Source organism: Perna viridis, chromosome 7 (assembly GCF_037379345.1).
Source record: "Perna viridis isolate PV_CMFRI_1.1 ecotype Kerala chromosome 7, ASM3737934v1, whole genome shotgun sequence".
Classification (NCBI taxonomy): domain Eukaryota; kingdom Metazoa; phylum Mollusca; class Bivalvia; order Mytilida; family Mytilidae; genus Perna; species Perna viridis.
The window spans coordinates 31,081,935-31,095,779 of NC_142451.1; the positions used below are offsets into that span (position 1 = coordinate 31,081,935).

The following is a 13,845-nucleotide window of genomic DNA, read 5'->3' on the forward strand; positions in this document are numbered from 1 at the left end:
CATGCATACCAGCTTTGAGAGATATGGTAAAAATTTTCGAATAATATCGTTTATTTGTTTTCAATTGTTTTTTTACTTATTCAAATAGGCATAGCATTAGCTTTTAACTTCAACCGATTAACAGTTTGACATTAATTGATATATACTGTGACCAATAAAAAATTAATCTTTAAATCTTATGAGCACTTGTAGGGTCTGTTATTGAATAAAGAAGAGATTAAGTTGAAGTAAACCTGTGGAGTGATTATTATTTTGAAATATCATCTTCTTAAGTTTGTCTTCATGTATATACCTAATGTAAACGTTATTTCTTGATTAACACCAGAATCGTCATCAGTCACATTTATTTCGGATATTACGACTTTTCCAGGTTTTTCATAACGTGAAATATTTCCAGTGATCGGTGTGCCATGCACTATGGGTGTATTGTCGTTGACGTCCAGAAGTTCTATATTCAAAGTTACACTTGCTGATAATGGATTTGGACTCTTGTCATACGCCACGATGACACAATTATTTGTAATTCTACCATCATCGTAGTCTAGCTCTAGATTTTCTTTAACTCTTATTTCCACTAGATCATCATTGCGATCTGAAAATGCAAGATAATTATTGTATACGTATTTGATTGTAATGATAGAAAATGACAACGCATCTTATCGCTAATATATTGCACGGTGACATATTTGATAATAAAGTCACCTTCTTGCTTAATTCTTTGTCACGGTATACAAAGGTTTTTTGTTTCAAGTTTATGTCAAACCTTCATATGGTTTTCCGTTGAAAAAACTTTTGAATCGTTAGTCCTAAATTTTGTCGTTATCGTTCTCAGGTTCATTGCAATTATATAAAAAAAGCAAAAAGAAAACTAAACCCTACATGTCAAACATGAAATAACCATTTGATTTATACATTTATATGCTGGACTCCTGTTCTACAAATGACTACCATTTATTCTTTATCGATTTGCAAATACTTAAATATTTCCAATTTATTTTGAGAAAAGTATATATTTTTTTTAAATCAGTCAACTTATTCTTCTACATCGCAGTTCAGTATAAATATTTAAATAAAATGGCGTTATAAATCTAAAGAAAAACTTTTAGTTTTTTTCTGATACGGTTCTATATATAGCATATCTGTGTAGGCGCTCCGTTGTGTAATTTGATTTCTTAATCTTACGGCAGGCTAATCTTAAGTATATAATTTATATAGCAATAACATGAAAAAGGTCATTCCATAGTGAGAATCAAAACATAAACATGTGTTTGAGTTTTTTAACTGACTATATAGAATCGGAGTTGTTGCAAAATAATTCTAACATGAACTTAAAAAGCAAAATAAAATATGGCCACTTATTAGAGAAAACATTGGTGTTTTGATCTAAAACTTACATTTGTTGAATGTCAACCAACACGATTTATTAGTGCTAAGTTGTATGTCACCTCTTTCAGCTGTGTCTGCATCTGTGATATTTATTTTCAGATCAATCTATAAAGATATCCAATTCACTGAAATAGCAATTTTTTAAACACGGTTGTCTGTCCAGTACTATAGAGAAAAAATACCTGAGCCAATATTGTTGCATTAATTTTAAAACATCTTGTATGCGTTCTTATTTAAAAACAATTTATACCATAACACTTTATAGTGACAAGTTTTATCAATTATTTTTCTAGTAAAATATTAATATAAACACATGTTCGATTATGTAAAAATATTCCCATTAATAGCAATATCGGTATAAGCACTTAAAATGTAGCTTCTACATGTATTAACAGTAAAGCCTGTTTATGACAAACCATTTTTTGAATGAAGATGCTTTTCGGTTTATACAGGTGGGGAGTTTGCCAAGGTTCAAACAGATATGAGAAGACATAGAATGCGGTTTGGACAAGACTTCGTTTTTCGGGCTCGGCAGGTTTCACTGTTTATCTATTTGTTCTTTTTATATTTCTACATTACTTACCGGGTCGCTGCTTGTAGTATTCTCATGTATTCTCAGAATATAAGTGTTGTTAACATGTCCATGAAATATCGGTGAGTTATCATTGGCATCTTCTATTGCAATATGAACAGACGATGTCGACATCATTGAATGATTACTTGGATTGTAAGCCTAAAGTATGCAAATATGAATACTCGTTAATTGTAAGACGTATGTTTTCCTTACTCGAGCTTCGACATCTTTAGTGTAATGCTCCTTTACCTGAGTTTCTGTGTACGTGTTATTTTGTGTAATTATTTTTCTTGTCGCTGGGCGTGACTGTTTTCTTTGCCTGATTCGAATCTTGTTTCCTTTCATTTTTCTTTCAAAACAACATAATATATATACAAAATTACAGTGTGACAACATTTTGCTTCAGATTTTGTTTAATCTTATGAACATATCAAAGGGCAACAATGAAAAATTGTAGCTTTTTCTATATAATTACTATGAAACGAATGTTTTGTTTTATTAAATCGTTCTGTATCGGTAAGGAAAAAGCAAAAAAAACCTTAGGTGTTGCGAAGTAGTTATACACTTTTCTAATGAAAATGTATTTATTACCTCGTAATAGTTGTATCGAATTTGTTTTATATTTTTCTTTTTATATTAGTGAGTTGATAATAATGTTAATTATATGTTACATGATAGACCATTCATATTTTACGTTGATATTTACCGTGATATTAAACATGCAGGACGTCAAGTTTTCATAGTCAACAAGATGGCGTAAGGTGATATAGCCTAACCCATTTTCGTCGTCATTCAGTTGGAAATTTTCGTGGCAATCTATCAAAAAATTAGTTTTTATTTCTATTGAATTTCATCAGAGCATATCTAATAAGATGAAAGATTGAAGAAAGCAGTGTTGTACTTTCAAACCTATATAATATAATTAAAAGAAAGTTGCGGCATATGTTCATTGTAAGTTTTTTTCAAATAACCTGAATTTTCTTTAACGTTGAAATTTCGAAATTAGTAATATGATCAAGCATCATACATAATGAGTACAAATACCTGTTTTACATTTCACATATTCTTCTAAAATGATTGTTCAAATTGGTTTATCAATGAAATCTTATAGTTTCGTCAGTGACAAGATATCAGCAGAAAACAAACTGAAAAGAGACTTGAAAAAGGAGAAAACATAGTTGACCACACTGATTTTTGATTGCTTACACCAAACCATTTATTTTTTAAACAAAAATAAAACCTAAACTCGCAAACCACAAAAGGAATTGTGCACATACCCTCCACGTCTGTATCTCTTGATGTATTGAATTTTATAACGGCATTTTTGCCTTCATCTGGGTCAGTGGCAGTAATATTAGGAAGTCCTAATCGTGGTTTAACAAGGGATCCTATATTTTCACTTTCATTAATGCGAAAGTAGTAGGCCATTCTGGTAAATGTCGGAGGGTTGTCATTTATATCTTCAATAGAGACAATGACCTATAAAAATAACAAAAACATTAAAAATGACTGCACCATATACATTTCTTTATACAAATAAAAAGCCCTATTCGTTTTCTTTCAGACATTCTAAAATGTTCGATATGAGAAACATTGTAATGACCAAGTGTATGCGTTCTATTTTCTTTAAGTCTTTGTTTACATCTATAGAAGACCAATGATTTCATCATCGTTTAATGTAGAAACCTCGCTTTTTCCGATAGCTGCCATTCAGCCTAGACGGCTTAGCCATCATCGTTGGGAGACGTTGCGCGGATGACCGAAAACAATAATTTAGTTAAGTAAGCAAAGCAATGATCAGCCAAAAAACTGACTTAATATGTCGACCAATCGCAATAAAGAAACCTTTGAAAAAAATCAAAGTTGTGGTTATTTATAATCATATAACAATAAGTTTACATTATTTAATTGAATTTAAAATGACAAGTCAATCGAATACTTAGTTACAAAGCGCAAACGTACCACAGCTAAGTCGGAATGTTCAGATTTGTCATTCGTACCCTTTACTTTCACTACCAAATCGTAAGAGTTTTGTTCTTCTCTGTCAATACATTTGCTTGTTGATACCATCCCTGTAGTACTGTTGATAATAAATCTCTCCCTGTCATCTATCATTTCATATAAAACGTTAAATCCTGAAGCATTAACATATTTTTCGACGCTATCTAATGTCGCTCCAATCTGGATTCCTTCTACAATAGTCATATTTATTTCTTGTTGATTAAACTTAATTGACTGATCATTGGAGTTATCAAGATCTATCACCACCTTCATTGTTGTGGAATTATCTTTTGGTGGTTTACCATTATCAACCGCGGTAATATTCAGTAGGTAGCGTTCATTATAATTTGGTATGTTTTCAGTAGATGTCCTTATTACGCCTCTGTCGTCGATAGAAAGAAACTCTGATGCGTTGCCTGTAACATTGTATGAGATACGACCATTTTCTCCTGAATCCAAATCTATCACATTTATTACAGTAACAATCCGAGGAATATCAAAGTATCTGAAAAAAAAATTATAATACAGATCACTACTATTACTAATTTGTTATTTTTATATAAAAGATGTTTAAGTATGAATCTCGTATGCAAGATCTGTAGCAGCCAATAAATGACAAGGCATGTTATAAAAAATATGTAACGGACAATAAAGGAAATTCTTGTAACGAGCAGTTTGTAATGGCCAATAAATAACCATCTCTGAAATTATTAACTATTCTTAATTTAGATTATTCGCTGTTACATTTGTTACATTTCACTATATCCGGTTTTTATTCTTAGTCAAGTTATTCATAATCTGCAGTAGTTAAAAAAATAAGTCATGTTTTCAAATATCTGCTACATCTAACAAGTGGCAACGTGGAACACATAGTCTGTAACAACCAATAAAAGACAAGTCATGCTTTGGTTAAGATGAAACAGTCAATAAATGACACGCCATTTTTTATAAAGCCTGTAACATATAATAAAGAAAATTTATGTCAAGAAGAAACCGTTAAAGGTCAGAAGCCATTTAATAAACCAAAGTGTAAAAAAGCATGTAAAGGACACTCAACGAACATTTTGAAATAAGGGTTGTCGGAATATTTGATATACAGCGAATCACGTCGAATGGTATCAAAGGGAGCAAATATAGTGAAACGCAACAAATGCACCATCAGACAGATTGATGACAACTCTTCAAAATGAATTAATGAATAAGTCAAATAACGACATGAAACCCCATTAATGACCAACATCTACTGCCTGTCGACAGGCGCATGTCTGCGGTTGGGTTAGATAGTTTTCAAAAGCTTTAACCATTCACCTCCTTTAATGTAAGGTCAGAAATTAATTGAATCAGCAAATAAACACACCTTAAAATCCACTCATCTCCTGCCCGATGTCTAATTAACGAACGCTTACAGTTACTGGCTTAGTTTCAAAGTCATATTATTAAAACAAAAGTAAAAAAAAACTAGAGGCTCAAACGAGCCTGAATCGCTCACCTGGTTAAAGTTTGTCTTTCAAGAGGAAAAAAAAATTAACACGGAGCTGTCCAACAATTTTGACTCAACAAGACTTTAGGATGACTATCTTAAGGATCATTTCAGCGATTGAAAGTTTCTTTCTATCTATTATAGCTTTCAATATATTGGCTGAAAACTGTAAAAAAAGGCATTTTTCAATTTTCAAGGGCAATAAGTCTTATAAGGAGTGGAGTTGCCTGAAAATTTTGATCCCTGAAGACTTTTGAAGGCCTTATAGTAAAGGTCATTTCAGCAATTTAAATAATAATGCTAAACCTAACGGTTTTGGATATACATGCGAAAAATTACTGTCTGACGCTTATGTTCTATTTTTAGTATTTTTGGTTCCAGTTGGTCAAGTGGTATCAGAGGAGAAGATTTTAGACAGAAATAACATTCAAAATAGCAAAAAAGCGTCAAAAAAGGGCAATAACCCCAACATGGCTTAACAGATTAAAGTGAAAATTTGAACACAAATAGATCTCATCATGCTGAACACTGTCAGAATCTGACTAAATCTAGCGGTTTTTGGAGATATTTGCGAAAAACTACTGTCTGACCCCTATGTTCTATTTTAGAAATGGCGGCCATGTTTTTCAACGGATCAAAAATCCCCACATCAGTTCTATGCAAGATACTCCAAGGAGAATTCATACCAAGTTTGGTTCCAATTGGTCAAGTGGTGTCAGAGAAGAAGATTTTTGAAAGAAATAACATTCTGAATAGCAAAAAAATGCCGAAAAACTCCAACATTGTCTAACAGATTAAAGTGAAATTTTGAACACAGATAGATCTTATCATGTTGAACAATCCTCCCCGTGTCAGAATCTGACTAAATCTAGCGGTTTTCCGTTTTTCAACGGATCAAAAATCCCCACGACAGTTCTATGCAGGATACCCCAAGGAACATTCATACCAATTTTGGTTCCAATTGGTCAAGTGGTGTCAGAGGAGAAAAGTTTTGAAAAAAGTTTTAACGACGACGACGACGGACGCCAAGTGATGGCAATAGCTCACGTGGCCTTTGATTTGGCTTCAAGTTACATAACGGACATCATCCATCATCAAAGTAACACAATTGAATTATCCTTTTATAATTACAAGAATCACTATCATTATTCATACATACACGTACATGAATTAAGACTCGTGTTTTGCTCTCCGAAATATTGAATGTAAGTCACATTTCAGAGGTATAACCAGGATTTCAATTGAGATGAGGTCAAACCGAAATTTTGCGGATGACATTGCCCTTCTATGTCATCGCCATTGAGTAATTCAAGATAAAAACAGGCGATATGAGCAATACAGCAAAACATATTGGTTTGAACATCAACGCCAATCAAACGAAGGTTTTGAAGTTAAATGCAATATCTGAAGCAAGCATAACCTTAGACTCAGCAGGCATTGAGGAAGTTAACGACTATGTCTACCTATGCAGTGAAATATCCTAACGTGGCAACTCGGAAAAAGATGTCCAAGCACGAAACCCGAAACCAAGAGGAACATTTGAAATGCTTAATAACACCTGGAAGTCTGCCAGATTAGAACAAAAACGAAAATTAAGAGTTTTAAAAGTACTGTGTTTGGAGTACTGCTATATGGGACAGAATCGTGTAAGACAACACCAACAACCATCAAAAACAGCTTAAGGGATTTTAGACTAGATGCTTCTACAGAATAGTGCATGACTTTTGGCTATTAACTAAATCAAATGCTGTTATTTTACAAGATAAATGACACCATACTTCTATCCAAAGTCATCAAAAGTGAAAATAGAAATGGATCCTACATGTCTGCAGAACATACCCTAATTCCAGCCCAAATGTTGTTATAAAGATGCACGAAGAAGGAACTAAGTGACAAAGGCTGTAGTTTTGCGCGGTTCAGCATTCAGAGAATTATGGACATCAATTACCCAAAAAAGTTCATCAGATTAAATGTTTAACCATAAAGTTAGATTATCTATCTTTAGGGATATGCAACAATAATATTATTCCTTCATTAACATATGTATTTAATGGCCAACATTCTAATGAATGTATAACGAAATCCGTTCAGAAGTATATTAGTTAAGACTGACTGAAATAATTACTGTAGTGACAATGCACAGTCAAAATATAACTGATGAAAACAAATAATGGTTACTTAAACTGTCTTTCTATTTAACTTAGTCATATCTTAATAATATCAATACTTAAAGAGTTAATTTGAAACACAATTTAACGAACCAAACACAAAAATACGTTGTCGTCAAACATCAAGGTGAATTAAGTGTTGAGTAGGACACAAAATGTCTAACAGAACGTTTTTGTGCCTTGAGGTGAATACATTTTGTCTATCACAACGCAAAAAGTGTTATCGTTAACATTTCTTTCTGTCTAATTCAACCCCAAAAAGCGTTGACGTCGAAATTGTTGACTACATCAACCTAAAAATTGTTCACATAGACAACAAATATCTACATAAACATTTTCGTATTGGTTTAGATTGACATTATTTTTTACCGTTGAGGTAGACAAAATGTATTTTTAGACAGATTATGCTATGATTGAGACATTCTGTGTTTGTATCAGTCAAACAAAGACTGTGGATGGTCATCTCCTTTATAGTTTTTTTCTAGTAGTAAATTAGAGAATTAAAAGGAAAAACCCTCGTTTAGTAATATAATATTTCTTTAATGTATATACACATATGTTTCCAAAAATTATACATACTTTCATTACATTCTCTCCAGCGGTTATCGAAGAGTAACTCTTACATTTTTTTAACATGCTAAATAGATTATCTACCTTTTAATCCTCCTACATCAATTTCAGTCTTCATGCATATCAACTTATAATGTCCAGTCTGTCCAAACTTTTGTGTAGTTTAAGAAAATTAAGAAATGTGAATATACGAGAAGGCGAACTAATGGACAGACTGACAGACAGACGACAGATAAGGTGATTATTGAAAACAAACGACACACCGATCAATCAATGACATTTAATTTTCATGAATATATGCAATGCATTAATGGTTTTATGATACATTAGTACAATAAAAAATCAAGCTGGTCAATGCTAACCAGTAATTCTACTCACCTCAAATAGACAATTCACAGATACTTTAAAGTGCAAACATTGATGTTAAATGAAATTGAGATATTTAAAAAAGAGATTCAAATGCTCGAATTATACTTTTTTGTTACCACCCATAAGTCTTTGCTATTCTCTGCACTAGAAATTTTGATTTTTTCTAGTTCCTTTTAGACTGTGCACGATAGACCATTACGTTTACTGCAAGGAAGTCGATCAACATGTCTAATATAAACACTACCGCGAAGAAGAATGTTTTGGTTCTACACAAAATCTTACCTCCTGGAATTATTTGTCAATCATCGCCTATCAAACAATTAACTCGAACGATTATCGTACTTCTACAACAATGCGATCTAGAGTAGGTTTATAGAGTATTATTACCTGTTGCTTCTATTATGGCATACCGAAAGTTTTATTTTGTATCATACCTTATTTCGAGAGTCTCTGCCACATTCGTAAACATCGGTGGATTGTCATTGATGTCAATCACATCGAGATAAACTGATTGTTGGCTGGACAACGTGGGGTATCCACCATCGCTTGCAATTATCGTTATGGTGTGTCGTTTTTGTGTTTCATAATCTAAAGCCGCTTTGCATGTTATGTTATTAGAACCATTTTTAATTTCAAAATATGATGATCCACTAAAAATAAAGAAAAAGAACATAATCAAAACAAAACTTCTGTTGTCAACTTGACACATGCAACCAATAAAAGAGTAATCAAATGAATCAAGGTTATAGCGGTAATCAAAATAATGTAATCCAGGGACAAATACCATACCAAAAATGGAAAACAGACATATACAACAAAGAACATAAAGTAACTAAAATCATACATACAAAGTAACAAAAGCAAATGAGAAAGTCGGACTCCACTAAAACTGGGAGCATGGACCAGGTGCACCGGCAGGGTAAGCGTCTTCTGCTTTACTAGAAACACCCGCCGAGTTGTTCATTAAGTGTTTTCAAAAACAAATTTGAAACAATTATTAGAGTGTTAATAATGTAGTACGTAAATATCATGGTATTATTGCAAAAGGTTTTCCATATTGTCTAAGTTATTGAACCGAGGCCGGCAATATTCCACTCAGGCGTAGCAGAGAAGTTAAGAGTCAAAATTAAAGATATATTGCACAAATTTTACTGAAACACGCTGAATGTCGACTTTATTTTTATTTTCCGAGAAATATCGAAGAATTACCAGTGTCTTTGTTCCTGAATTGCCATTTTTGATCAAAGTAGTATAACATTTTATTAAAGTTCGAGAAAAAAAACTAGACCAACTGTGAGCAATTGTGAACAAAACCCCCACTCCCCATTTGATAGCATGCACCTTTTGTCGTCCAGATTAATTTGGATCAGCATCTAAAAAAGGAGATGCACAATCGGAGTATGTAAATAAGTTTTTGTGAAAAAAATTCAATTTCAATTAGTGGTATGGGAGAAGTTGATTTATACGGTGGTAATTCGGTGTTTTTGTAATATATATCATTAATTAAAATGCACTGTTAATTTATCATAGATAATAGTGACTCTCCTTGACAGGCAAATTGTATATGTGTATGTTTTTGTAGAAACATTTACAGAAAATTGTTGTTATAATTTAAAAAATTTCGAACTCATTGACATTGGATATCTAAGCTTTCTTTTGATTTTTTCAACCTAGATATGGCACGAAACTGAAATTTATTTCCAATAAAATGGAGGAGATTCTAAACCTTGCAAAACTCACCATGATATGCCATATACATCAACATGTAATGACTTAATTGAATGTTTAAAATGTGTGTAAAATTGTTAAAACTGTTAAAGGCTAGATTTAAATTTCCCTCTTTTGACAAAAATATAATGAATGTAAATGGCATTTGTTTCTTAAACACGGTATTTTTTTATTTTTTTTTTGGTGGGTGGTCTGTTAAGTCTAGTTAATTGTCAATTATATTTTTAAATTTAGGTTACAACCAATGCTACAGTTACGGATATTATCCAACATACTGAATGTTAACTTAATGAAAAACCTATTATACTAATAAGACATAATTGATGGTACCACCCCAAACCATAATGCAAAAGTAACCAATCCAAATATCCCACACCTTTCAAAACTACTGATTTTATGTACGGATTTAAAAAAAAACAAACGCAACGGCATTTAAACGCTTAAGCAAATAAACTTAAAACACGTAGGCAAATTTAAAATAAAAATTTAGGTATATTTATAGGTAAAATTGGTCCCCTTATTATCATGAAAAATGATGCTTGAGTCACAGCAATGTTTTAACTCGTTTTATTGCCTATATTAACTTATCTGAACTGCGCACTCTTAAACCATAATCATTTGTCAAAATATCCGATTTTCTTAAATTTTACAAAACTAGGAAGTAAATTATCCATTCTACATCAAATACAAATGTCTGCGCCAATTAAGACCCATTATATATCTTGAATTTTAGGACGGTAGGAATAACCGGTCATGCGAGTATCTTTATTTTATTTCATAAAAAAATATTTCAATTATGCGATTAAAATTTGTCGTAAAAATATTGAATTACCGTTCTATGTAATATCTTATTTGACTATTAGGATAGCCTTCCTCGTCGTTATCGTGTGCACTAAGTGTCATTATTGTTAAGGCACAGTCATGGTCTTCACGTATCCTCTCAATCCGAACCTCAGTATCAAATGTAGGTTTTTCGTCGTTAACATCACCAATGGTTATTTTTAGAAGAACTGACGCAGAATTCACCGGAAAACCTCGATCTTTTGCATATACAGTCAGTAAATGGAAGTCGTCCTTTTCTCTGTCTAGTTCAACCGCGATCCTGATTTTCCCCGTGGTTTCGTCTATTTGGAAATATCCTCTTGGTTGTATTTCATATCGAATTTCGCCATTTCTACCAATGTCTTCATCAGTTGCAGAAACATTTGTGACAATTGACCCAACAGTTTTATTTTCTAATATTGTGAAACTAAAAAAACATGTATATAAGTTATATATTTTTACCTACTTCCTTTAGCAAACTATCAGTTGTTCTACTTTTTTCCTTATCATTTTACAATTGAAAAAAAAGTTGCTAACAAGAAGAAAAGAATGTCGACCTTTTTAGTAATTGAATCCTTACAATTTCGATATGATTATGAAATATTCAATGAAAGTATAAAAGAGTAATCAAGGGAACTAAGGTCATAGCGGTTATCAAAAGAATACAATCCAGAGACAATGACCAGACATGGAAAACAGACATACAAAACAAAGAACATAAAGTAACTAAAATCATACATACAAAACAAAGAACATAAAGTAACTAAAATCATACATACAAAACAAAGAACATAAAGTAACTAAAATCATACATACAAAATAACAAAAGCAAATGAGCAACTCGAACTCCACTAAAAACTGAGAGCATGGACCAGGTGCACCGGTAGGGTAAGCGTCTTCTGCTTTTCTAGAAACACTCGCCGAGTTGCTAATAAAAAGTCAAGTCCGGGGTAGACGAGGAAAGAAAAACTATGACCCGTTGAATAAATCAGTTTTCATGGTACAGATGGATACACCATAACGATCCACGAGTTCATGATGACGACGACCATAAAACTTCTGTAGTGATGACTTCAATCTTGTAGCAACATAACCCTGTTCCAGAAGTCTACTTGTTAGAGTTAAAAAAAGTCTGTCTAGTTTTGGCAAGCTCTGGTATAACGTATGAGTTGTGATATGAACACTCCATACGCAGGTGCTGAAGGGATGTTGCCACAGATGAAAGGAAAGTTGACAATTCTGAATGAAAAGTCATCACGTTTGTCGTAAAGTTTGGTCAGTAGTTTTCCTTTACCATCGATTTCTAAGTGGAGGCCAAGATATGAGGCTGACTTAAAAGTGTCTGTAGTATCCTTTATCTCAGGTTCTTTGGGGTAGATGCGACGCATCAAATCCTCGAAATTAGGATTGTTCAAAGATAATACGCCATCTATATAGCGAAAACTGAGATAAAAAAAAACACAATGGAAAACACAATGTAACATGCCCTGTTTTAAAACTACCAGACACACAAGAATTAACTATATTTAACACAGAGAAACCCAATGTATAAAAAACTTATTCATACTTTTCCAGTTTTTTAAAGTTTGGAGTGTTATCGTTGATGTCAATTATCGTCACAATGACTGTTGTGGTAGTTGTGTGAACACTGTCATTAGCTTGAACCGTCAGTGTAAATGGCTTAGAATGTACTTCTCGATCAATTGGTGCATTTGTCTTGATGACACCTATAAAACCAAAAGGAATACATCTGACATGTTTGTTTGTTTGCTTGTTTTTGTTTTGTTTTTTTTTTCAATATAAGTTTTAAAAATATCCGTTGCCAGCGTTTAAAGAGGGTTCACAACGTTTGTTTTTGTCAGTACTTCTAGATGTATCCCTGTGTGCACTTTGTCATTCGTGTGTAGTAGATAATGTGTTTTTTGTATTGTCCTGGCCGCCAAAGATTTCAACCGGTTTAGACGATTGGTAGTTTATTTATTAATGTCGTATTGCATCATAAGTGCGTTTTGTTTGAATTTATATGAAAATAAAAACATCATATTGGAATTCCATCACAAGTTGTTCGTAAGCTCAAAGTTCAATTGTCAAATTAAGCGATAGTATTAATGTGTTGTGTAATGAAGAAATTATCAAGAAACTACACTGTCGTGTGTTTTAGAGCCTATAATAATAATGATAATAATAATGTAAAGAATCATTTTGTAGGTAGTGTGGGTTCACTGAGGCTCTTAACCAAAACAACTATAACAAAAACTAATAAAATACATGTAATTATATTAATAATGATATTTTTTTAAAGCGGTAAAGAAATCTGAAGCTCAAATTTATGACCACCTTAACTTAATAATCCAAATAAGCCGTCTTGGTTAATGGTGCAGGTATAATGAGATAAAAAGAAATGACAATATCAAATATATCTGATCGATGCACTATAGGAATCAATATATTTAGTGTCTGTGTCGACGGGCCGACGGAACCATTACATCCGCGTTGTTTTTCAGAAACTACCTTCCCATCTCCAGGCAACCGTTTTCAAAGACTCCTCTACATTCAAAATTAAAGCATTCCACTTCTTAATCTGTAATTTCTCGCTTCATTTATTGTTATGGGTTCATTCCATTTTCTATATACTTGACTTTTCTAAATAAGGGTAACAACAAAACTACCGAAGATTGATCCGTTTCATAATCAAGTCCAAAATAAATATGGCAAAATCTTTACGTCTAAACTCATAAAAAGTACTA

At 32.5% G+C, this 13,845-nt stretch overlaps 1 protein-coding gene across 2 annotated transcripts in view; it reads right to left on the reverse strand.

The window, feature by feature from the left end:
- Nucleotides 1-13,845, reverse strand: part of LOC148612274 (protocadherin Fat 4-like) — a 46,808-nt gene that overhangs the window by 16,682 nt on the left and 16,281 nt on the right. For both annotated transcript variants that reach the window (XM_088593538.1, XM_088593536.1), the window contains exons 9-17: nt 12,666-12,825; nt 11,109-11,525; nt 8,983-9,198; nt 3,923-4,466; nt 3,238-3,439; nt 2,667-2,776; nt 1,970-2,119; nt 1,395-1,491; nt 293-592 (exon numbers count right to left, since the gene is read on the reverse strand). In XM_088593538.1, coding sequence (XP_088449664.1) covers nt 293-592; nt 1,395-1,491; nt 1,970-2,119; nt 2,667-2,776; nt 3,238-3,439; nt 3,923-4,466; nt 8,983-9,198; nt 11,109-11,525; nt 12,666-12,825 — 2,196 coding nt within the window. The remainder of the gene's footprint in view (nt 1-292; nt 593-1,394; nt 1,492-1,969; nt 2,120-2,666; nt 2,777-3,237; nt 3,440-3,922; nt 4,467-8,982; nt 9,199-11,108; nt 11,526-12,665; nt 12,826-13,845) is intronic.